The 23926-nt window shown below is 43.9% G+C and overlaps 1 protein-coding gene across 2 annotated transcripts in view; it reads left to right on the forward strand.

Annotated features, from left to right (window-relative positions):
* The window catches only part of STAT2 (signal transducer and activator of transcription 2), a 482775-nt gene that overhangs the window by 291503 nt on the left and 167346 nt on the right, over positions 1-23926 (forward strand). For both annotated transcript variants that reach the window (XM_069230705.1, XM_069230706.1), the window contains exons 15-16: positions 14723-14800; positions 15440-15538. In XM_069230705.1, the coding sequence (XP_069086806.1) occupies positions 14723-14800; positions 15440-15538 (177 nt within the window). The remainder of the gene's footprint in view (positions 1-14722; positions 14801-15439; positions 15539-23926) is intronic.

Genomic DNA, 23926 nt, shown 5'->3' on the forward strand with positions numbered 1-23926 from the left:
ATATCATCGGTCAACAATCATAAAAGATGAAGGAAACACAAGATAAATCAAACCATACAAAAGGAAAAATGCCATATGACAGGTTTCACTACAGGAAGTTAAATGAATTCTCATGAGAAGCAGTATAAAATCAGTAAAAGAATGTATTTTAAACAGAAGCAATTAGCTTAGCTAAAATACTTGTGAAGGTTAAAAGACCTCGCTGAATTACCTAATAATGTGATCTAGCCTTAATCACTGCGCATAGATATAAAGCTAATCCATTACAGATCATAATTGATGGGAGGGACAAGAGGTAAATAAAAGCTGGGCGACATTGTTTAAAATGCATAGATGTTAAAAATGGGATCACAAACACTTTCCTCAAATCAGAATAAAATTTACAGAAGAAAAGTATGTGCATTGTACTTTGATCAGACACTGAATCACAAGGACGTTTTTCCAAAGCTAGAGTCCAGTCGTTAGTAAATGGAAAGCTAACAAGACGATGAAAATTCTCTAGTCTTAGGTGCGTAAGGACATACTGATGCCTCGAGTTCAATACATTTTTTAAATATGGTTCCATGCCATCTATTTGTTGCAACAAAAGGTTCCTCCTTACGCTGGATTTCTTTACCTCAGTAGCCCATCTCAAATGGGCCAAATGAGTAAGGCAGATGTTTTTCAAGTCTTTCCTAGAGATAGTTTCCATTTTATCTGGAGTAGAATATAGCTCAGAATGACCCAACTCTGTAAGAAAATTCTTTATGTAATTCAGCCATGGGATTTTCAGCGAATGGGTTAATGCTAGGGCATCTTCTATGATGGCCCTGTTCAGCCTAGCCGAGTCAGAGATCCATACATTATGCCAAAGTAAAATTGGTTGAATGCAAATTAAGTCTGTGAGATATGTTACCCCCATTTCTGTATGGCATACCAATGTTGAGGTAGATTTTGGAACACTTAAAATGGCCTTTAAAAAATAATTTTCAGCTAACTGTAAGATATTACAATTCCTATATCCCCAGAGTCCTGCCCCATACAATGCAACGGAAACACATTTTGCGTTGTACAATGTCATCATATCCTTGGGAGTCGCTCTACCAACCTTTTTAGATTTTTTTTTTTATAGCCATAATAGTTTTTGTAAATGACAATTTCCTGGATTTCATGGCTTGTGACCATGTACCTTTATTATCAAACATGATGCCTAAGCATGAAAAGGTTCCTGTGTCATCTAGTTTCGCACCTTTTATCATGATCTGGGGTTTCTTTGTGGAATTTATACCACATGTCATTGAAAAGGTTTTAGAGTGGTTAATTCTAAGGCCTAAGGCTTCCATATAATTGTCAAAAGTTGTTAGTAACCGCTGCAAAGTTACTGGAGTGCGGGCCATCAAAATGGCGTCATCCGCATACATGAGTGCTGGGATCTTTCGAGAACCAACTTGTGGGAGATCACTACAAGCATTAGATAACACCTCCTCTAGTTTGTTAATGTATAAAGCAAACAATAAGGGAGCTAAAATGCAGCCTTGACGTACCCCCCGCTCAATAGGAAAAGCTGAGGTACATTCCCCCTGAGGTCCATAACGCACCCTAGCATTAGCTCCGGCGTATAATTCCCTGATGAAATGAACTATTGTTGTATCTACCCCCTTGTCCAGTAAGATGGGCCACAATTTGCTGTGAATCACGCAGTCAAATGCTGAAGTCAGGTCGACAAACACAAGATATAAGGCTCCTACCTTGGCCTTCGTATATTTACCAAGTATAATGTCTAAATTCAGAGCCTGCTTCATGGTGTCTATCCCGGCCCTGAGCCATATTGCAAATCGGAAAGAATATTATTATCTTCCGTCCATTCTCGCAACCTATTTAGAACAATGCGTCCAGCAATCTTTGCGAGAGTATCAAGCAGAGAAATTGGGCGATAACATGTAGGGTTTTGACGATCTCCTTTTTTTAAAATTGGAACAATGATGGACTCAGCCCAGGTCGGAATAAAGGCTGTGGCACAACAGGCGCGTAAAACCTGTGTCAATAATGGGCCCCATAATGAAATGTTAGACTTCTAGATATCAATTGGGACTCCATCTGGGCCTGGTGCTTTCCCACTTTTACTGGTATTAATAGCACCTCATAACTAAATGATGGAGTAATGGGGTAAACATCTAATCTAGGGGGATTTGAATCCAAGGCCAAGTTTTTTAAGGAGTATATACCGGAATAAAATGTGACCCAGTCCTCTTCCGTGATGGCTGTTTCAATGGTTAGTGACGTTCCATCACATAAGAGGGGGGAGTTCACTATTTTCCAGAAATTGACATTGTCATTCTGAAGACTTGCATCATGAAGAGAGTGCCATGCCTCATTTTTTGTTTCCTTTTTTTATAGCCTTTTTATACTCCTTCCTCAAAAGACTTATTCCATGTTTGTCAGGATTTTGTCTTAGGAAATACTGTTTTAGATTCTTATGGGCTTGTGTACATTCGCTATCAAACCATCCTTTGTCTACCTGAGGTCTAGGTTTGCCAAAACTTACTGTGAGAGACTGTTTTATTCCGGTGGTGATTGCAATGAAAGCTTTAATACAATCCTGTGGGCTGATATTGTCTGAGAGGCAGGTTTCAAACTCGTTAGTAAATTTGCTCATTAATTGTTTCATAAAACCTATAGGTTCGATCTGTGACCACCGAATAGTGTAGCCATTTCTTGCTCCCAATTCAATATTCACTACCTTCTCTGCTAATTCCTTGTGTTTGATTGTAGCTTGTGGCAATACAAGGCTTAGACTTTGAGGATAATGGTCACTGAACATGATGTCTTGAATTTTATACTCAGATACATAAAAGAGAAAATTATTAGACACTAATATAAAGTCAGTTATTGTGTTGGCATGCCTGCCGTTAAAAGTAGGTTTTAACTGTGATTTACTATAATTTAAACTATTACAAAAAAAGAGGTCAAATTTAAATAGTGCTGCATTCACCAGGTTACCATAATATGTGTAAAGTGAAATAAATCATCGTCTCCACGTGTGCTAAAAGAGGAGGATTTCTAAACAGTTTGAGTGCACAGATGTGTATTAAAATCGCACCCGCCAAACACAAAAAAAAGCCTCTTTATGCGATGAGTTACATGCTCGATCCAAGTCTTCCTGCAAAAGCTTAAGTGCGGATAAACATCTTTGTTGAGGGGCATTGTTGTAAAAGGTAATAATCACCAGTTGTGCTATATTTTTTAGTGAACATATAATCAATTGATAAAACGTATTAGAAATTAAACTAATATTGTTGATTAAATCGAACTTATTAGAGATGAAAGTACACAGACCACCTTTCGCCCTACCCCGTGAGCAAGGAACTGCAGGGGTATGAAATGTCCTGAAACCGTTTATGTGAATAGGATCCACAGACCAAGTCTCTTGTAAACACACCCAGGAAAAAGATCGAATGTATTCTAACCAGTCCTCATTCTTGATTTTAGCACGCAGACCCGCCACATTCCAAAATAAAAAATAAAAAATCCTCTCTCCTAGTATTAATACCCTGTCCCACAGGAGAATGTTTTATTACTTTATTATTTAGTGGGAAGATGTTACTCTCTTTGTAAGGGTGGGAAGCTGATTCAGAGAAGACCGATTGGACAGGAAGCCCACTTATTAGCGCTTCTTCGTTGACAGTTTGTCTCGGTGATAACTCCATGTCCATTTGTTCGTCTCCGATGCTCTCCACCAGACCATCGCCACCCTTCAATAGGTCAGGGACTGGGCTCGTCATAATAGGCTTAATCCTACCCGCTCCCTGATCTAATGGTAGTCAATCAACTTCTTCCAGGCAGAGACAAGGAATCTGTTCTTAGTAGGAATTGTGTAATTTCTCTCCGGCTGGCTTGATTGTTTTTCAGGATTAGGACCAAAACGATCATGACCTAGATTACCGTTATAAAAAAAATCCAGAGGGAGCAGTACAATGCCGTGATCCGTGATCTGCCGCGGACTTAAGTTTCTCAGAATGTCTTCGACCAATTTTGGAGTTTTAAACTAGAGTACCACACAGTCACCCCTAAGTGTTTTGTGGTTCCTACCCACCCATTTTACCCTTCTAGCCATCTTAATATCCTCAAAAAGTGCATCTGTCATGCCAGATTTCATACGAGTTCCTATCCAGTTCAGGGATTTGTTCCTAAAAGCTGTCCATGATTCCCTGTTATCTCCGGATAGGGTAGGAACATTTGCGAGGACTATCACGTAGGGAGTTACCGCAGGAGGAAGATGTAATGTATCTCTTGATGTTGGGAAAAAATCCCGAGAGGGTTTCAGTCTATTTGGTAATTCCCATCTATTTGTCTTTGCTTTTAGATGTTGGGGACTTCTGATGCTAGTTGACGGTGTGTAAGAGTCTACGTGTCTTTGGGTAGTCTGAGGAATGATTGGTGGCTGTTGGTGCTCTTTGGGGGAATTAGAGTTACCGGTTGGGTCTGTATCGCCACAATGTTGAATAGTTGCAGCTGTTGAGCTTGCAAACTGTGCCTTCATTAAGTTGAGCATTAGCTCCACATTTTCCTCCAATTGGGTTAAACGTTTTATCATTAGGTCAAAAGATGACCTAACTAGATGTTCCAAGGCATTAGTAGTCTCTAGGGGATTGGTTTTCACTTTTGCTATGGATTGTTTATTCTTCTGACCAGATTTTATGTTCTCACAGATGATTTGTGCTTGTCTCGTGGATTCCATATGTTGAGCTCCAGAAGTGCCATGTCTAATATTGTCAGGTAGCTCTTGACTGAAAACTCCTTCCTAACTAGTTTGGGTTTCCTTATACATTTAGGTGAGGGTGGGTGCTCGTCAACATCTGAGAGAGAATCATTTATATCTTGGATACATCCATTTACGCCTTTAGTTTGAATTCCATTTTCCAAGAACTTGGTTGGTTTTGGAGAGGTTATTGCCGGCGGGAGAGGATTATTAGGAGGTCCTGACTGGCCCTTCTGAATTAGTATCTTTTCCTCGACATTAGTAATCTGTTTATCAATAGCCCCCATGGCGCCTGAGATACATTTTAATATTGAGGAATGATCTTTCTGAGAAGTAGTATTTTTTTCACTAAGTTGCTTCCTTTTACCAATTCTTACTGATTATTTAATCCTAAAAAGGTTCAACCAATAATGCTCTAAAACGCTCCTTGCTGATAAATAAGATTGAAGGACTAACGCAAATAAAACAATCTCTGTATAACTATGACAATACAAGGATAAAAATAAAAATAGCCTTCTCACGATGCAAAGAGTCTGTTTCGCAGGGTTGCCTATAAAAATACAAAATTAAACACCCTGCAGCAAAAATCAGATAAAAAGTACCTGCTTAGAAACCCGATAACCAAGTCCAGTAGTCGCAGAGGAAATATCGGGGGGGCCCAGCCCAGCCTCTTCCAAGCGCTGACGGGCGAAGGATGGGCCTGCCCTTGGCCAGGGCTTTGCCCGGGCGCCACCCGCGAGGCGGGAGCACGTCCAGAGAATTAAAGGGGCTCTCTGGCCCTGCCCCCTTCCTCCGTCGGCAACAGTGCGCTTCCCACGAGGCGGGAGCGCGTCCAGAAAGTTAAAGGGGCTCTCTGGCCCTGCCCCCTTCCTCCGTCGGCAACAGTGCGCTTCCCGCATGAATGATTATACAATTGTGCATCGATCAGGGAAGGATCAAAATCCTGCTGATCACTTTTCAAGACTGTATATTCAAGGTCCTGGTACTCCGTTCAAAACCGCTGAAGCCTGTATCAATTTCATTGTCAAGTCACATACACAAGCTGCTTTATCGTTAGCCCAGATTATCACTGCTACAATTCATGATTGTGACTTCCCGAAGGTAAGACATATTTGCACATTAATCATGACACAAACATGTTCTACCTCTTCGTAATGATGGTGAATTTCAAAAGTACAAGAATGTCAAAGATAAACTGTCCATAACTCAGGAAGGAGTTACTCTGCGAGGATTCTGATTCCGGAGAGTCTACAACAAAAGGTGATAGAAATGTTTCACGAAGGACATCAAGGTGTAGTGGTGCTACCAAGAAAGCTCTTGGAGACAGAGTTTAGTTTCCATACCTAGAAGAAATATTTGAAAAGGAACCCAAGGTCTGTCACATATACAATTGCCTGTCAAGCAGAGTTGCTCAACAAACTCTGAACATGTCAGAACTCCCTAAACAGGCCTGGGGGAAAATAGCCATCAATTTCTTTGGTCCACTTGACAATGGACATCCTTTTAAAGGTGGTAATAGATATTCACGTTTTCCATTGGTTGACGATCCCTCATCCATGACACATAAGTGAGTAATCAAAAATCTTGATGGCATATTTGCAACATGTGATTTACCAGCCATTGTGAAGTCTGACAATGGTCGACCCTTCAGCTGCAAAGAATTTAAAGAATTTCTGGAGCATCTGAACATAAAGCATAAAAAGATTACCCCATTGTGACCACAGGCCAGTGGACTTATTGAGCGTTTTATGAGCAGGCCAAAGAAAGCAGTGCAGCTTGCTACTCTTGAGAAGCTCAATCTGAAAACTGTGCTGAACTCTACTTTATGAGCTTATTGTCGACATCTCACTCATCTACAGGTAAAAGTCCTGTGACAACCAAGATACCCCAGTGGACCACAGCAAGAGATGGTAATGAAAACGTAGTTCGTACAAGGGACTCGATTCAAAAACAGAAAATGAAAGTGTGTACAGACAAGAGGTGACATGCAAAAGACCTCTTAAACAAAAAAGGAAGATTTGGTGATTGCTCGACAGTTATGAAAAAGAAAATCTGATGCTGAATCTTTTCAAGTAGGGTCTACCAAAGGGCGCATGGTGACTGCCCAGCGACCTGGGAGGTCCCTTACCAGAGACTTCTCACTTCAGCCTGAAACTTTGTTTCGTCGGTCTTCAACTCGAGAAGGTGAAAGAAAGACTGATTGTGAAAACTCAATGACTGTTGTTGATTCCTTACTATGATTGGCAATTGCCAACATTAAAGACAACCGTTTACAGCTTCCAGTAACCAGAATAGGTCGACAGATCAAAGCGCCCAGAAGATTTATTGAAGAGATATAGTTGTACCTGTTTCGTATATATAGATTTGTGTGTCTCTAAATATTATTTAACAGAGGAGGAGAAGTAACATCTTGCACAATTGGAACCGAACATTTCTGGCTTCCTGAAAACTCTGTATCAGTGTGTGATGTAATTGCTAGAATAGAATGTATGAAAGCTTGCTTTAGAATGTTGAAGTTCACTGATACACGCAGAGGAATAAAGACATAGGATTTACAAATCTGTGTGTGGACTAGCCATTCAGTGGGTACCAGACTGGGGAAGACGCTACAGAAAGGAAACAGATGCACATTTGATACAGCACTTAATGTTGGCTTTGAAGTGCTGTTCCACAAATAAAAACATCAAATTTAAAAATGTCTTCTCCTGTTGCCTTAAACACCTCAGTTTGAGAAAGTCCTCAGGTGGGAGCAAACATGGGATCAGAGTAGAAGTGCACAGGCCAATAAATTAAGGAGTAGGGCTGAGACGTGTCAATAGTCTCACTTTATTCTGAGAGTATGTGCAGGTCCAGAGCCTTAAAAATATTTGTCCTGTAGATCATGAAACAGATATCAAGCAGAAATATGATAAATCTTTTTCAAAATGTATAAAGTGTTTAAGCCATTGCAATAATTTACCTTAGTATTTCAGATTACATCACTGCGAGAAAGGTATTAAACGTGATAGTTTAATTTTAAATAAACATAGACACATTTAGGCCTTGCGCTCTGACAACAAATCAAAAGACAAATCAGTTGTCTTGTGCACCCCATATGCATTCTAGATTCTAATTAAACATAGAGCAAGATTATAGTCTAGTAAAACAAACACTTCCTGAACTCATGTAGTAAAGGTGCTCACATTTCTGATAATGAAGAACAAGCCATGGTAAAGCCAGTTGGTTTTTCCTATATGAGCCATTGCCTTTGTAAATGTCTATAGCCATACTGCACAGATGTATGGCTGCTGTGCAGCATGCTGGAAGTTCTCAAAAAATGCTATGACGCAGCCAGCACTGGCTGTGTCATATTGCTTTTTTTTGTTTTAATGTTTTATTGCTGACAGGAGGTTGGGAGGCTTCTTGGATGGAGGGAGGACATTCAACACAGTTGGTGTAAGTGCCTCCCAATCCATTCACCTGCAAAAAAAATACTACTGATGCAACAAATACTGGCTGCACCATAGCACTTTTTTAAAACACTGAGTTATGGCGCATAGCAGCCACATTGCTGTGCAACATGGGTCATAACATTCAGAAAGCCAATAGGTTGCGAAGGTAAGATGCACTGACTTTGCCAATGCTTGCTTTTTTTAGCAGGTCAAAAGTGTGGAAGCGGGCAAGCAACTATGCAGGATGGGTTGGGAGGTGGCAAGCAACAACACATGGTGGGGCTGGAGGGGGAAAGCAGTAAGTCAAGGCTGAATAAGAAGGGGCAATGACAAGCACATGATGAGCGGGGGCCAACAAAAGCACATTTTTGGGCAGGAGGGGGCAAGCAACACCGTGAGGTAGAAGGGAGCAAGCAACTGGAGGGGGCAATCATTGGGATAGAGGGAAGGGGTAAGCAAAAATTCAGAGAGAGGTGGGGGCAAGAAACAACACAGAGTGGGAAAGCAGCAACACAGGAGGCTGGAATGGGGAAAACCACATCTTGGAAAGAGAAAGCAACAACACGGAGAGGGGCAGGAAGAGGCAAACAACACAACGGAGCAGGAACAGAGGTAGAAACTTGATAGAGACAGCCGGCAAACACATGCACTTTTATGGAGTGCTTCAACTATAGCAAAGTATCTCTGAAAGCATGAACAGTGGAAGGACACTGAGAAAGGCAGCAGTACTTGGACTATGCTCCAGGACAGGGGCAAACATACGAAGAGGAAATGAGGTGACACATGCTGACCACAGAGAAGCAAGGAAATGAAAGTGACAAGGAAGCCAACCTCTGGTAAGCAATGAGTGGGCCGTAAGCCCTTTGTCAGTAAGTAAACAAACTGTCTTACAGGAAACAGTGCATGTGCTGCCTCAGATGAAACCTAAAAATTACTCCATGAAATTTAATATTTGCACATTCACATTATTTGGTAAAATGGGAAAGCTAGGACTGAGCCCAATTTTTTTGTATCCACATTAGGCAGATCAGCTGTATATTGGATGCCTCTTTCTCTCATCCGTTTCACATCAAAGATTGCTGCTTTGTTTATAATTCTTGGCGCATGCAGTTAAAGCATATTGGTAGTCCAAAGCCACATGAAGGCTCGGCTCGTTTTGGGCTCAAGGCTTCAATGGGATCTAGCTTAAGGCTGGCTCAAGCTTTTAGTGCCTTGCCCACCTCTATGTCAGATTGGGCAATGCTAGCCTACCATGTTTCACCGAGGGGAGTCAAGTTGTGTAAACATGTAGTTCAGCCCAGGGCCAAATAATTTCGAGTCCACAGAGAAGTCATTACGTCAGCGAGTAGAAGAAAGCACCTAGAGAGATACCTATGCCCAGGCTTCCTGCTGTGGGGTGGTCTGTTCTACCTTGTGATGGTCTAGTGCCTTTCATAAGACCAGGAGTTATAGTTGTGGTACATCAGTCACAGATCAGACACACTGTAAGGCATAGCCTTGAATGTGACTGACAACTGGCCTTCCAGATGCACCATTCTGTCAAAAATATCCTTTTTGGCGTTTAATCAGTATGTTAGAAATTTTTCTCAAATGTATAGTAAAATCCACAGACGTGATCGTCTCCTTCTCTATCAATGATAGGGGCTGTTAATGAACAAGTAGTTAATACTTCTTTTATCATCTCTGGGAGGAAGAAATTTCAAATTTGCATATTTTACTTGAAAGTATTTTTATAGCAGTGCATGGTGCTATGCTGCAGCTTCAAGTCTCTTTGTTATGGTGCAGGCTGTAAGGTACTATTACATTTTGTCAAGCATTAAGAACATGCTGTGTTTAGGATGTAGGAACGCCACTGTAGAAATGGTTGCCATGGATTATATTTATTTAGTAAAGTTTTTTTGTTTAGCGTTAACAATGCCACTTCAGGCTTTGGTGTGCAGCACAGTTGCTTCACATGATGAATGAACATTATCGCTTTTAAAACTAAACCATAACACTACTTTAAAAGAGTCACCTGAAGATCTCATATTCATAGCCATATTGGGCAGTGCTAGCCTACCATGGAAACCATAAACGTACTATTCTTAACTCCAGATCTGCATATCTTGAACGTGTGTCTGTGTATTCAATGAAAAAAACAAAGGTTTCAGGGACGTTATAGTTAGGCTCACATTTTAAACATACCAAACCATAGAAATTCACCAGTTATAGTTAGTCATCTGAAGTAACTATGAGTCATTCCATTCCTATGAGCTACATGTGTTGTACAATTAGTTAGAGGAACATTCACTCAGGTAATTCTGTGATCCTGTAAGGATGGGATCTCAGTGAATTAAAGTGAAACAAGAATATATAAGATACATGAGTGAATGGGGAACACAAAGATTCATGTATGGAAAAGATATGGGTTGTAAGCTCTAGGAAGCCATCATAAATCTGTTGTATATATTTATTCCTTTGTAATTGCCTTCATATTTTTCGTTGTAATCAATTCAATTTTTTTATGTGTCTTTTTTTGTGGTGGAAATTTAGGCTTTTGAGGTATCACAAGATATGACTAATTGACTTGATGTAAGAGACAATCTTGAAATTACTTGAAATGATACCTACGTGGATTACCCAGGGGTTGGGCCAAGTCGGTGGTTACTGGGCAAATCTGTGGTTAATACTGTTCTTTGCCATTGATGTCTGGCTGCCTAAGACACTATTCCATTCTAACGTCTAACTAAATAATATACCTATTCTTTTTGTACACTTATGTCTTCCTTTGGGACATGGAATGAACATCACTGCGTGTACGACGATCTTAGGTCATGTGTCAAAAGCATGTGGAGCCATTCAGTGTCTCCCAGTTAGGGATAACACCCACATTTATTGCCTGGTGTGTTGTCTCCTTTCTTATTTTGGGCAGTCATGAATGTTGAATTCCCCAACCCTATTTAGTCCTCAGAAATACACCATAATTTAAAGTATTTTCCTTAAATAGGGATAATTCAGTGGTCACGTCAATGCCTCCAGTATAGTGAAGACTTTGACTTTAATAGACTAGGGCATACATATGGTGATATATATTATTGTATCGTAGTATTTATATAATGCTTCCTATCTTTCACTAGGCCTCCAAAGAAAGCACTTTCTTGGTTGTTGATTGATTACTTATTAGTGATTTATAATTAGTAATGTTAGTTTATAGTGTAGTCTGTGTGTATTGTGTTTAGGGTGTGCATAGGAATTGAAGGTGTGCTCCAGTCTTTTGCAGCTACCTTGTATTTGCGCTTATGCAGGAAAGTAAATGCGAAAGAGATATAGGATCTGAGTTTGCAAATATGTCCCTTTACAGCTTATAACCTGCACCTGACTGATGACATATTAGGTAGCAACCAGGTGTTATTTTAAGGGTCTAGGTCGTTGTTGAGTATCTTTATTATGATGGAGACTAGGTGGGATTGTCAGCAGTCCCAACGTGGCACTTTAAACACATCAGTTCTGCTGATCTTATTGCAGTGGGTGAACACCACAACCATAAGCTGCTGTTGACTCCATAGCTGGGCAGGCACAAGAACTAGCGGGAAGCAGCTTATTGGTGGCAGCTGGTTATAGCAGAGCTTTGATTTCTGGACACCAAAAGCTACTGCCAATATGTTCTTTTCTGAAATTAGGGCAGTAATATGGCTGGATCCTAAATATTTCACTGTATGCATCCAGAGACCGCTGTGGGTGACAGACAGCTGAGCGTATGTAAATATGTTTGCCTTCATTCGGACACTGGGATGGCAATCGAACCAAAAGCACTAATTTTAGCATTTGGTAACTTATGAACTGGCTGCACATGCATACATAATAATTTGATGCATGTCTTTGGTGCATGCGACTTTGATTGTGGAGCACAGAGATCATTCATTGCTGTACTCAGAGAAACAAAGTTAAAGGGAAAATTGATGGTGACCCTCGAAATCAAGGATGCCTTTTTCCACCTTCCCATTCACCCGCACATCACCAGTGCCTCAGATTTGTGGCAAGTAGATTGCACTGTCAGTTCACAGTACTGCCCTTGGGTCACAAGAGCTCCCAGAGCGTTCAACAAATTGCTGGCAGTAGTAGCAGTGCATCTTTGATGTAACACCAGCAGGTCTTTCCATATGTGGACAACTCTTTGGTAAAGGGAAACCGTTGATCTAATTACCTCAGTTATACTCAGCAACTCACTTCACTCATCTGTGCATTGGAGTTCACCGTCAACTCCACAAAATCTCCCCTTTGCCCCCTGCAGAGACTGTTGTTCTTGGGAGCCATACACAATACAGTGCTGGGCAAAGCCTACCTCATCAGTGAGAGGGGAGGCATTTGTACGGCTGCTTCTGCTTTAATAGACATCGGATCCTCTTGACAGTGAGTATGATAATAACGTTGGCATCTTTGTTTAAGTGGAAATAACAAATGGTTGGCTGTACATGCATTCTTGCAAAAGTGTCCTGCAAGACACCAGTCACATGTGACTGCTTGGTGGAAGGATCTGGGGTTGCTGAAGCCCAGGGCTCAGCACAGACTGGAAAGGTGGAACAAAAAGAACTTGTTACTGGGCATTTATTCTTCACCCCCCCTCCAACACGTACCTGCTCCTCCGCCCCCCCAACCCTCCCACACCCCCTGCGCCCCGCTTCCCAGACTCAACCCCGCCCCCACCCAGCCACAAGTGACCATCAGCACAAAGACTTCTTGTATGTGACGGAGAGTACACATGAGCCTGCTCACAGTCCAGAGCTAGTGGTCTCTGTAGTAACAACACTAGCATATAAAAGTATTCAAACTGATGGTGCTGCAGCTTGTGCACCAAACATTTTAAAAACGAATTTGCAAAAAAACAGTGTTCCTTCGTACAGACATCGTAACCACCTGCATCGTTACTTCTGCAAAAACACGGGGCACGCATTCACCACAGTTATCCAAGCTAGCACAGACAGTCAGGCATTGGCCTGTCGTCACTGGGTCTTTTTGGCAGAACATTTTAGGGGAGTGGACGAGTGCTTAATTTGTGCTTGTGGTTGCCAGTGGGGACCACTGGCACTAATTTTTGGGGACCTTATTTTTGCCTCTTCAGGCATTTCCCACGATTCAGAGACAGAAAAGCTTAGAAAGCTCAGCAGAAAGCACCAGCAAACACGAATCCCTAGGTGATCCAGCAAGATCTGTTTTCCACCCATGTAAATGCAGATGCCAAAGTTTCGCCTCTACATGCCCACACACACAATGCCTGGGGCAGTGCTCTGTGGATGAATTGGTCAGTGATTTTTGCGTGCACTTTTCCTCCACTAACATTCGTTTCACATTTAACGACTAAAATGTGGCAAACACCAATGAAACTCGTCCTGACAGCACCCACCTAGTCAGGGCTAGCTTTGGTCCTTGCATCATCTGCGAATGTCTACCTATACATAAGTCAGTTGCAAAGTTTCAACCTCATGGTTCTGAATTTTGCAATTTTGTTCCTGAAATCTTGAAATTTGGTACCTTGAGATTCTGGGATAGTGCATGCACATTCTTAAGGAAGCCTGAAAGCCTACAAGGGCTTCTACATGGCCAGACTGAAAAGATTTACATCCTACATTGTGGGTTTCGGGGGAGGAATCCGAAGTCACCTTGAAAATGAAACCTCTGTTTTGCAGAAAAACAATCTGCAACATCTGCATTCACCACTAGATGGCAAGAGTGTGCAGAGCAGGTGATCTACCAAACAACAAATCGGAATTGTTTTTACCGATTAGTAACCTTTATCAACACACTATAAGTAAAATCATTTTGATCTTGTTAATCAACAGTTACATCTTTTTGCATGTATTAGAATTTAAGGGAGTATTGATTGCAGAAGCTGTGAGTGGGAATGTTAGGCTATGACTTGAAGTTCCAGTGGTGTCAGGTGCTGCTAACTGGGGAAAGCTGTAGACATTTAATCTTGAGCTGTGATCCACAATAAATATCTACTTTCCTATACTTACCTTATTGCGGTCTCAGAACTCATTACTATGACAAACCAGTTGTGCAGGAGACTTTTTCCTTTGGGCTTAATCTAATTACTGATTTTCCCAATTGTTTAGTGTAAAGCAGCATCTACACTGGGGTTTTTAACTCAAACACAGGCAATGCCTCTAAAGAGAAGCAGTCGTTATGCTGGGGCAAGATCCAGGAGAAGTCAGCTTTCTTGCAACTTCAGAAGTTCTTGGACGTTAGGCTTACTTAGTGTGAAAGCAATCTGGTTGAAGAATGTTTGGCTTTCTGTATGAAGGGTCTGCAGGCACCCCTTCCTGAATTCTCTACTACATCTCTGGGAGATTTTGCTTTTCAATTTACTAGAATTCCTTACATTCCATGTATCCATTTACTCACAGGAAATGACTAGGTGTCTTTTGAGGTTTGATTGTTGGTCAAAGACCGCATGTGATGAGAGTTATTTCGAGACTCGTGTTAATTTTGTTACTCAGGCTGCTAGGATTCAGCTGTTTGTTGGTGAATGTATTGATGCTTTCTGATTCTGTGGCTGAGTGTCGTTGTGTTCCAGGGGCTGGTAACAGAAGAGCTACACCTAATACATTTTTCCATGAAGTTCAAGTACCAGGATCTGGAGCTCGACCTGGAGGTGAGTGAGAATCGCCTGAACCATGCATGTACGGTAGCCACCTCGCTCCATGTACGCACTGACACCATTTCCAGTCCTATGCTTTTGCATTATTACCTCATGCATTTTTTTTATTTTGTCTTGTAAGTTTTTTATTGAACTAAATATATTAATGCAACCAAAAGCAATTAATCATGGATGAAACAGTGTCAGTGACGACATGGAATGTGCAGGTGTGATCTCTTGCCCATATCTGCAGAACCTCATGGCAAAGTTCCTACATTTGATTGTTTGCCTTAAAATAGTTCTCACATTGTTTTCCTGGTAGGGAAAAAACATTAGCAAGTACATATCGAGTAAGATCGATAAACTTATTGTTATTTTTATTTACAACTGCAGTGCTTCAATTGTCTTACATTTCTCTAGAGCGCAGATTGCTTGGAATTCACAATTTTCCCCACAAGATGTCAGTTATAATGTTGTACCCATTCAAAAGGGGTAACACGATCTTATGATAAAAGAAGATGGTGAAACTTGTGAAGAGAAAATGTTAATTAATGTTCTCACAGGAGATAAGGAGTGCAGTGTTGTTCATCTGAATTTTCACCTAGCTTGTGTTAGTTGCTATCGGTGAACGCTTTTCTTCTGTCTGTCTTCCAGACAAGCACACTGCCATTGGTGATCGTTTCAAATCCCAGCCAGCAGTCCAGTAGTTGGGCATCTATCATCTGGTTCAATCTTCTGTCTACAGAAACTAAGGTAAGATACTGCAAACGATTGAGGCATGCAGGACAAGGTTAATGCAGAAAATGTGGTCTTTCTCCATTATCTCTGGCATGAGGCATTCTCCTGGGGAACAATCTGATGTCTAAGTGTATTTCCCATAACTGCAACAAAGAGCTTGTGAGATATCGGATTTCATGGAAATTGCAACAAAGCTACTATAGTTCGAGTGACATTTCCATAGCAGATCCAGTTTCCACTTGTGGGTGTGACCAAACCCTGTAGCTCTTCCAAATGGACTAGACAAATGGAATTGTGTGAAAAAGGAGAACCAAATTATGCAACATGGTTGGATAAATTATGCTGTGTGGTGACACATTATGTACTGAGAAAGAAAGCCTACATATAATAAAAGTTGCGCCATACTTCATTCTTTGTATCCCAGTGACATTTTAGGACTGGCCTTCTGCTCGGGGTTTCAATGTAGCCACTTTTGGGGCCTCTAGAAGCAACTTTCCGATAACGATACAGCCATGTGAGACAGTACTGTAGATTATTTTGCTTGAATGTTTTCCGTTTCTCACTACAAGGCACTGTTTTTACCCCTGTTCGATTTCTTCATCGCCTCTCTGACTTCTTCCAGTGTGATGTCCGCCTCTAGTTCTTCCTAATGTGGGGCATTCGGCCTAGGGAGTCATGCTCTCCAAGATATTCTGCTATCTCCGACTCCCTGCCCCCTGTATATAGTTTCTACAAGTGTTCCCTGAATGTGTCATTGATTAATCGTTGTGTGGTGGTGTTCGACCCTTCGCATCTACATACCATGACTATGGGCTTCCTAACTGTCTCCCGTATAAGTAACCATGCTAGCATTTTGCTAGGATTGTCTCTGTGTAGCCTTTGTCGATATTCTCATTGTGTGAACTTGTCCAGCCTATCCCTTATATCTTCCAGTTGTCTCTTAATATATACCACAGCGCCTCCCACCTCAAGCTCCCTCTGCCCCTTTCTTTGGGCCTCTGCTGACTCACTTTCCAGACCTCCCAGCTCTGTCTGCAATTGTCATTGCAGACCACATATTTCACTCATACATTTTCCTCTGGCGACAGCCCTTAACGCTTCCCATTCCGTACCCCTTCTGCTTGCTGTGCCCCAGTTGTCCTCCATGTATGTCGAGATTTTCTCACCCAGAGCCTGCTGAAAGGGTGTGTCTAGGAGCATATCTGTCTGCATACACCAGTACCCCCACCCTTTCCTATTCGGTTTCCGCTCCACTCAAACTTCAACGGGGAGTGATCTGAAAGGTATCTGCCTAGGTAACCCACTTTGTGTGTTTCCATCCTCACATTGGTCATGCCCAGTGCTCCGTCTAACCTGCTGTAAGTAATATGGGGTGCCGAAAAACAGGAGAACTCTTTGCGTCATATAGCACTCTCTCCAAAAATCTTTGCAACCCACGATTTGCATGGTTTCAGTCAGCGTTCCTACCATTCCCAGCTTGATCGTATGGGTGTCCTGTCCTTGTTTGCATCTCATACACAAAATTCCCCACCCAGAGTAGTCTGTCTATCACGCTGTCTGTTAGCAACAGTTGCATTTTTGGGAAGAATTCTCTATCGTCCACATTCAGCGAATATGTATTGAGAATAGTGGTGCCTATTTTGTCTAATGTCCCCTGTAATAAAACATACCGTCCCTGTGGATCAGCCTCCAAATAAATCATTGGAAATGGGACCCCGGGTGCCACACATATCTCTACTCCCGAGCAAAGGAGGAGAAAGTTGACTTCTATAACTGCCCCCTCCATTTTGTTTCTAGTTTTCTTGCTTCTTCCTCTGTTAAGAGCGTCTCTTGCAGGCTCGTAATTGCCACTTGTCTCTAATAGGAGTGTATCCTGTATCTTTTCTAGTACCTGCCGAAACCTCTGACATTCCATGCTGTAATCTTGAAATGTTTTGTCATATTGTTTGTGTGTCTCCTTTTCCCCGTCATGGGGTGCTCTCTTCCACCTGGGAAGCGGTGTGTTCCGATCTGCGTACCTATGTCCCTGCACTCCTTTTTCCAGTGTTGTGTGTTGTGCTGTACCATAACTAAACAGTCAATAACTATAAAGATGATCCCCAACTATCCCGCCCCCCGGGCAATCATCCGAAAACCAAAACTGTTACGCTTGTTATCGCCCACCATCCTGATTATCTTATACCCAGGTTACCCCACCCTCTTCCAGTGAAAGTTCTCAGTTTTGTCGCACTTCCCAACTGTGATCCTATAACACTTCTCCTACCAAGCAGATGTAAGTGTTTCCCCGCCCTGTATGAGCTACAGATCCACGTTGGGTCTCGCCTCAGCTGCCTTAACAAATCCCTGTAAATATGTCCCAGCAGGTGTTTGGATAATTAAAGTTTGGATAATATTAACTGGCAATCCCTTTCCCATGGAACCAATGTTTTTATGCATGTAATTTTCTGATTCTTTTAAATCTTTCATGCATTCCCCCTCCCCCAGTCCCCATTACCATTTCCGTAGGCAAACCATTATCCGCAGACATTTTGCAATGTTAAATTTCAGTCTCTGAATCTGCAGGTCCAGAAGGCAGTGTGGTCAAGTCTTCTCCTCGGTTGCTGTGATCATTATTTAGGTCATCACTCTCCATCTGCACTTCCATTATCGTACCATCATCCTGGACCTCAATCCTTGATGCCTCTGTGAAGACCTCTGTGGATCGTCCTGGGGACATGCGCCAATTGGCAGTTCTTCGTCTCTCTCCTCTTACCCCTTTGACAATTTTCTGAGTGCCCTGTTCCCTCAACGGTACCTTGTCCTATGTTTCGATCCATGCCCAGATGTCTTCGGGTATCTAAAAAAAAAAAAACTGTTTCTTCCCTGCTCCAGTACTCTGTCATGCAGTGAAAAGCAGCACATATGGTAGTTTCATTGTCCTAAGTTTTTGTTTTAACTCAGCAAAGGATTTTCTTTGCGTTAGAACTTATCAGGTGTAAGCGGAAATTGCTATAGAGGGATTTTCAAATTTCAGAGTCCCCGCTTCTCTGGCTGCTTTAAGGATGCAGTCCCTGTCTAGATAATTGAAGAGCTGCGCAATCAGAGTTCTCTGTGGTGCCCCCGGCAGGGGATGCATCATCAGTGCCCTATGTGTCCTCTCCACCACAAACATTGGTGACAGCCTTTTAGGCCACAAGATGGTATTAATCCAGTATGCTTGGTATGATTCTGCCAAATTCCCCCACCCTTTCTGGGAATCCTATTAGGTGCAGATTGTTTCGGTGTGACCTACCCTCAGCGTCCTCCACCCTTTCTTCCAGCATTTTCATCATAGCTGTCAATTTTACTACTTGTTCTTTTAGGGAGACCACTTCCCCATTAACATTGCCAATCATTTACTCATTCACTGCCATTCTTTCTGTTACCTTGCAGAGGTCCACGGGTAGCAACCCCACCTCAATTGTCACCATGTCCATCTTCCCTCTAGGGCGTTGTGGGTGTCCTGGATCGCCACCATCAGCTCCACTCTTGTTGGTTCAGTTTTTTGCTCAGACTCCTGATTTCCTGTCTGCCTTGTGACGCGTTGCTGCAGAGTCTGTGTAGGAAGTTGGCTCTGTATGTACTATTTCAAAGTAAGGAATAGTATGCACAGAGTCCAAGGGTTCCCCTTAGAGGTAAGATAGTGGCAAAAAGAGATAATTCTAAAGCTCTATTTTGTGGTAGTGTGGTCGAGCAGTAGGCTTATCAAAGGAGTAGTGTTAAGCATTTGTTGTACACACATAGGCAATAAATGAGGAACACACACTCAAAGACAATTCCAGGCCAATAGGTTTTTGTATAGAAAAATATATTTTCTTAGTTTATTTTAAGAACCACAGGTTCAAGATTTACATGTAATACTTCAAATGAAAGATATTGCAGGTAGGTACTTTAGGAACTTTGAATGAGCAAAACAGCATATACAGTTTTCCCATAAATCACATATACTGTAGCTATTTTAAAATTAGACACAGTGCAATTTTCAACAGTTCCTAGGGGGAGTAAGAGTTTGTTAGTTTTTGCAGGTAAGTAAAACACTTACAGGGTTCAAGTTTGGGTCCAAGGTAGCCCACCGTTGGGGGTTCAGAGCAACCCCAAAGTTACCACACCAGGAGCTCAGGGCTGGTCAGGTGCAGAGGTCAAAGTGGTGCCCAAAACGCATAGGCTTCAATGGAGAAGGGGGTGCCCCGGTTCCAGTCTGCCAGCAGGTAAGTACCCGCGTCTTCAGAGGGCAGACCAGGGGGGTTTTGTAGGGCACCGGGGGGGACACAAGTCCACACAGAAAGTACACCCTCAGCAGCGCGGGGGCGGCCAGGTGCAGTGTGCAAACACGCGTCGGGTTTTCAATAGGTTTCAATGGGAGACCAAAGGGTCTCTTCAGCGATGCAGGCAGGCAAGGGGGGGCTCCTCGGGGTAGCCACCACCTGGGCAAGGGGGAAGGCCTCCTGGGGGTCACTCCTGCACTGGAGTTCGGATCCTTCAGGTCCTGGGGGCTGCGGGTGCAGAGTCTTTACCAGGCGTCGGGATCTGAGGAGCAGGCAGTCGTGGTCAGGGGGAGCCTTGGGATTCCCTCTGCGGGTGTCGCTGTGGGGACTCAGGGGGGGCAACTCTGGCTACTCACGGTCTCGCAGTCGCCGGGGAGTCCTCCCTGAAGTGTTTGTTCTCCACAAGTCGAGCCGGGGGCGTCGGGTGCAGAATGTCAAGTCTCACGCTTCCGGGGGGAAACGCAAGTTGTTTCAAAGTTGCTGTTTTGTTTCAAAGTTGCAGTCTTTGGTGAACAGGGCCGCTGTCCTCGGGAGTTCTTGGTCCTTCTAGAGCAGGGCAGTCCTCTGAGGATTCAGAGGTCGCTGGTCCCTGGGGAGGGCATAGCTGGAGCAGTGTCTTTAGAAGTGGGGAGACAGGCCGGTAGAGCTGGGGCCAAAGCAGTTGGTGTCTCCGTCTTCTCTGCAGGGTTTTTCAGCTTAGCAGTCCTCTTCTTCTTAGGTTGCAGGAATCTGAGTTCCTAGGTTCTGGGGAGCCCCTAAATACTGAATTTAGGGGTGTGTTTAGGTCTGGGAGGGCAGTAGCCAATGGCTACTGTCCTTTAGGGTGGCTACACCTTCTTTGTGCCTCCTCCCTGAGGGGAGGGGGGCACATCCCTATTCCTATTGGGGGAATCCTCCATCTGCAAGATGGAGGATTTCTAAAAGTCAGAGTCACCTCAGCTCAGGACACCTTAGGGGCTGTCCTGACTGGCCAGTGACTCCTCCTTGTTTTTCTCATTATCTCTCCTGGACTTGCCGCCAAAAGTGGGGGCTGTGTCCACGGGGCGGGCATCTCCACTAGCTGGAGTGCCCTGGGGCATTGTAACATGAAGCCTGAGCCTTTGAGGCTCAATGCTAGGTGTTACAGTTCCTGCAGGGGGGAGGTGTGAAGCATCTCCACCCAGAGCAGGCTTTTGTTTCTGTCCCCAGAGAGCACAAAGGCCCTCACCACATGGGGTCAGAAACTCGTCTCTCAGCAGCAGGCTGGCACAGACCAGTCAGTCCAGCACTGAACAATTGGGTAAAATACAGGGGGCATCTCTAAGATGCCCTCTGTGTGCATTTTTTTATAAATCCAACACTGGCATCAGTGTGGGTTTATTATTCTGGGAAGTTTGATACCAAACTTCCCAGTATTCAGTGTAGCCATTATGGAGCAGACCATATACTCTTATGGCTACCCTGCACTTACAATGTCTAAGGTTTTGCTTAGACACTGTAGGGGCATAGTGCTCATGCACCTATGCCCTCACCTGTGGTATAGTGCACCCTGCCTTAGGGCTGTAAGGCCTGCTAGAGGGGTGACTTACCTATGCCATAGGCAGTGTGAGGTTGGCATGGCACCCTGAGGGGAGTGCCATGTCGACTTAGTCATTGTCTCCCCACCAGCACACACAAGCTGGCAAGCAGTGTGTCTGTGCTGAGTGAGGGGTCCCTAGGGTGGCATAAGACATGCTGCAGCCCTTAGAGACCTTCCCTGGCATCATGGCCCTTGGTACCAGGGGTACCAGTTACAAGGAACTTATCTGGGTGCCAGGGTTGTGCCAATTGTGGAAACAATGGTACATTTTAGGTGAAAGAACACTGGTGCTGGGGCCTGGTTAGCAGGGTCCCAGCACACTTCTCAGTCAAGTCAGCATCAGTATCAGGCAAAAAGTGGGGGGTAACTGCAACAGGGAGCCATTTCTTTAGTCTGTGACTGCGTATACTAAGTGATTGTGTTACTTTGGTGGGTCTTGATTACTTTGTCCTTCACATTCTCGTGTACCAGGCCTACCGTCAAAGTTGCTTTCTCTGCCCATGCCAATGACACATGTTCTTTGATCTTCTCCCTGAAATGCTGTCACCTTTGTTCCTGTCTTGTAGACCTCATAGACCGCTGAGTACCCTCAGCAGTGCTCTAGCAACCAGGGGGAGGTCACATCTGCTTCTTACACTCCACTATGTTTATGCCTGTGTTCTCCTGCCAGTATCTATCTTCCCCTCAAGTCTCCACTAACTACCTCGTGGCTTACTGCCCTTTGCGATGTAGTCACGTGATGGGTCTTCTAGCCCATGTGTTTCCACAACTTAACGTTCTGTGTTTCCAAGGGAGGCGGGGGCGCAGAGGGGTGTAGGGGCGTTTGAGACTCTGTGTTTCCTCTGTGTATTTCAGGCACTTCTTACTTTCTCTTGCTGCACATCTAGGCTTCAGGTTTCTGCTATTTATGTCTACTGTGCTCCCCCCCATTCACTGTGCCCTCTGTGAGATGTGGGATCAGTCCCAGGAGGTCTCACATTCACCAAAAGGGGTCAGTTATCAATGACACTCTCCATCTTCATTAGGGAGTCGAAGGCACTTCTTCTGCTGTGTTCTGTAGAGAGTCACTAGGGCTGTCCCATACTTTGTTGCCTCTCGGCGGGGAGGCTGGACTTCGCCCGTGCTAAGTTAAAAAAATAAATAAAGGAGCCAATTGCTTGTGTGGTCTTAAGAGCACGGCACCACATAACTTACCATCTCATGCCACACACACGTAGGGCTTTGCCGCTATAAGTGGCTCAGTTTCGGGGTTTCCTCAGCTGCCGAAATATTCCAAAACGCCATCAGAGACACACTGTCGGGGCTGGTGGGTGTAAGCAATCTCAGTGAAGTCATCTTCATCCATTCAGAGACACTCGAAGAACACCATCAACGCCTGAGGTCCATGGTCCAGAGACTCGATGAGGCAGGTTGACGCTACACCAGAAGAAGTGTGCATTCTATCGTAACTCCGCTGAGTTCTTCGGGTACATCTTCTCTAGAAACAGACTACAGGTAGGCCCCCGAAAGGTAAACGCTATCCGAGAAGCCTTGATCCCACAGAGCGTCACGAACGTAAGGAGCTTCCTTGACATGGCCACCTACTGCGGGAGGTTCATTCCCCAGGTGGCCACCATGGCCAAACCTCTCCAAAAACTCACCGACACCAAGTGGGAGTGGGACCCTGACGCAGATAGCGCATTCAAAGCCATCAAAAGGGCCTTGTTGGACAAAGTAACCGTGGCCTACTCTCATCTGCACAGGCAGACAGAAGTAGTGGTAGATGCCAGCGCCGTCAAACTCAGGGCAGTTCTGCTCCATGAACAATGTCACCAAGAATGGGCCCCAGTGGGGTAAGCCAGCAGAGCACTATCGGCGACGGAAGTCAGGTATGCCCCGATTGAGTGGGAGGTGCTCGCCATTAGGTGGGCCTATCAGCATTTTCATCGGTATTTATGCGGGCATGAATTTTGTGTGGTCACCAGCCACAAGCCACTCGTACCTCTCTTTGCTGGCACCACCAGGCTGGCCCCTCCGAAGATTGAAAGGTGGGTGGTGCTTCTCCAGCCTTACAGATTTCAAGTCATCTACAGGCCAGGAGTCAACAACCCCGCAGACTGCCTCTCGTGACATCCCCCAGTGACACCCCTCCATGATCAAGGAGAAGATGACGAGGAAGAATGGAGAGCTTCGTAAGCATGGTGGTCCAGTTGGCCTGCCCTACAGCCCTGACGGTGCAGAAGATCGCTGATTTCTCTAGGGAAGACAGGGTCATTAGCAAGGCCAAGGAAGCATTGGTGAATTGACAACGGAAGTGCTTCCTAGATGGTGCCAGGTTCCTCGACCTCGAGGAGCACAAAGCAATGCAACTGGTCTGGCGGGTAAGATCCGAGCTGTTGGTTTACCGGGAGGAGCTTCTACTTCGAGGCCAGCAGTTGGTGATAATGCAATCACTCCAAGATCAGGTGGTAGAGTTGACTCATCAAGGACACAAAGGGGCTGCAAAAACCAAGGACAGGCTCAGAAGCAAAGTTGGTCGATGAGAAAGTGAGAAAATGCCACTGTGTGCCATAACCGCTTGGG

The sequence above is a fragment of the Pleurodeles waltl genome, chromosome 4_2 (assembly GCF_031143425.1).
Source record: "Pleurodeles waltl isolate 20211129_DDA chromosome 4_2, aPleWal1.hap1.20221129, whole genome shotgun sequence".
Classification (NCBI taxonomy): domain Eukaryota; kingdom Metazoa; phylum Chordata; class Amphibia; order Caudata; family Salamandridae; genus Pleurodeles; species Pleurodeles waltl.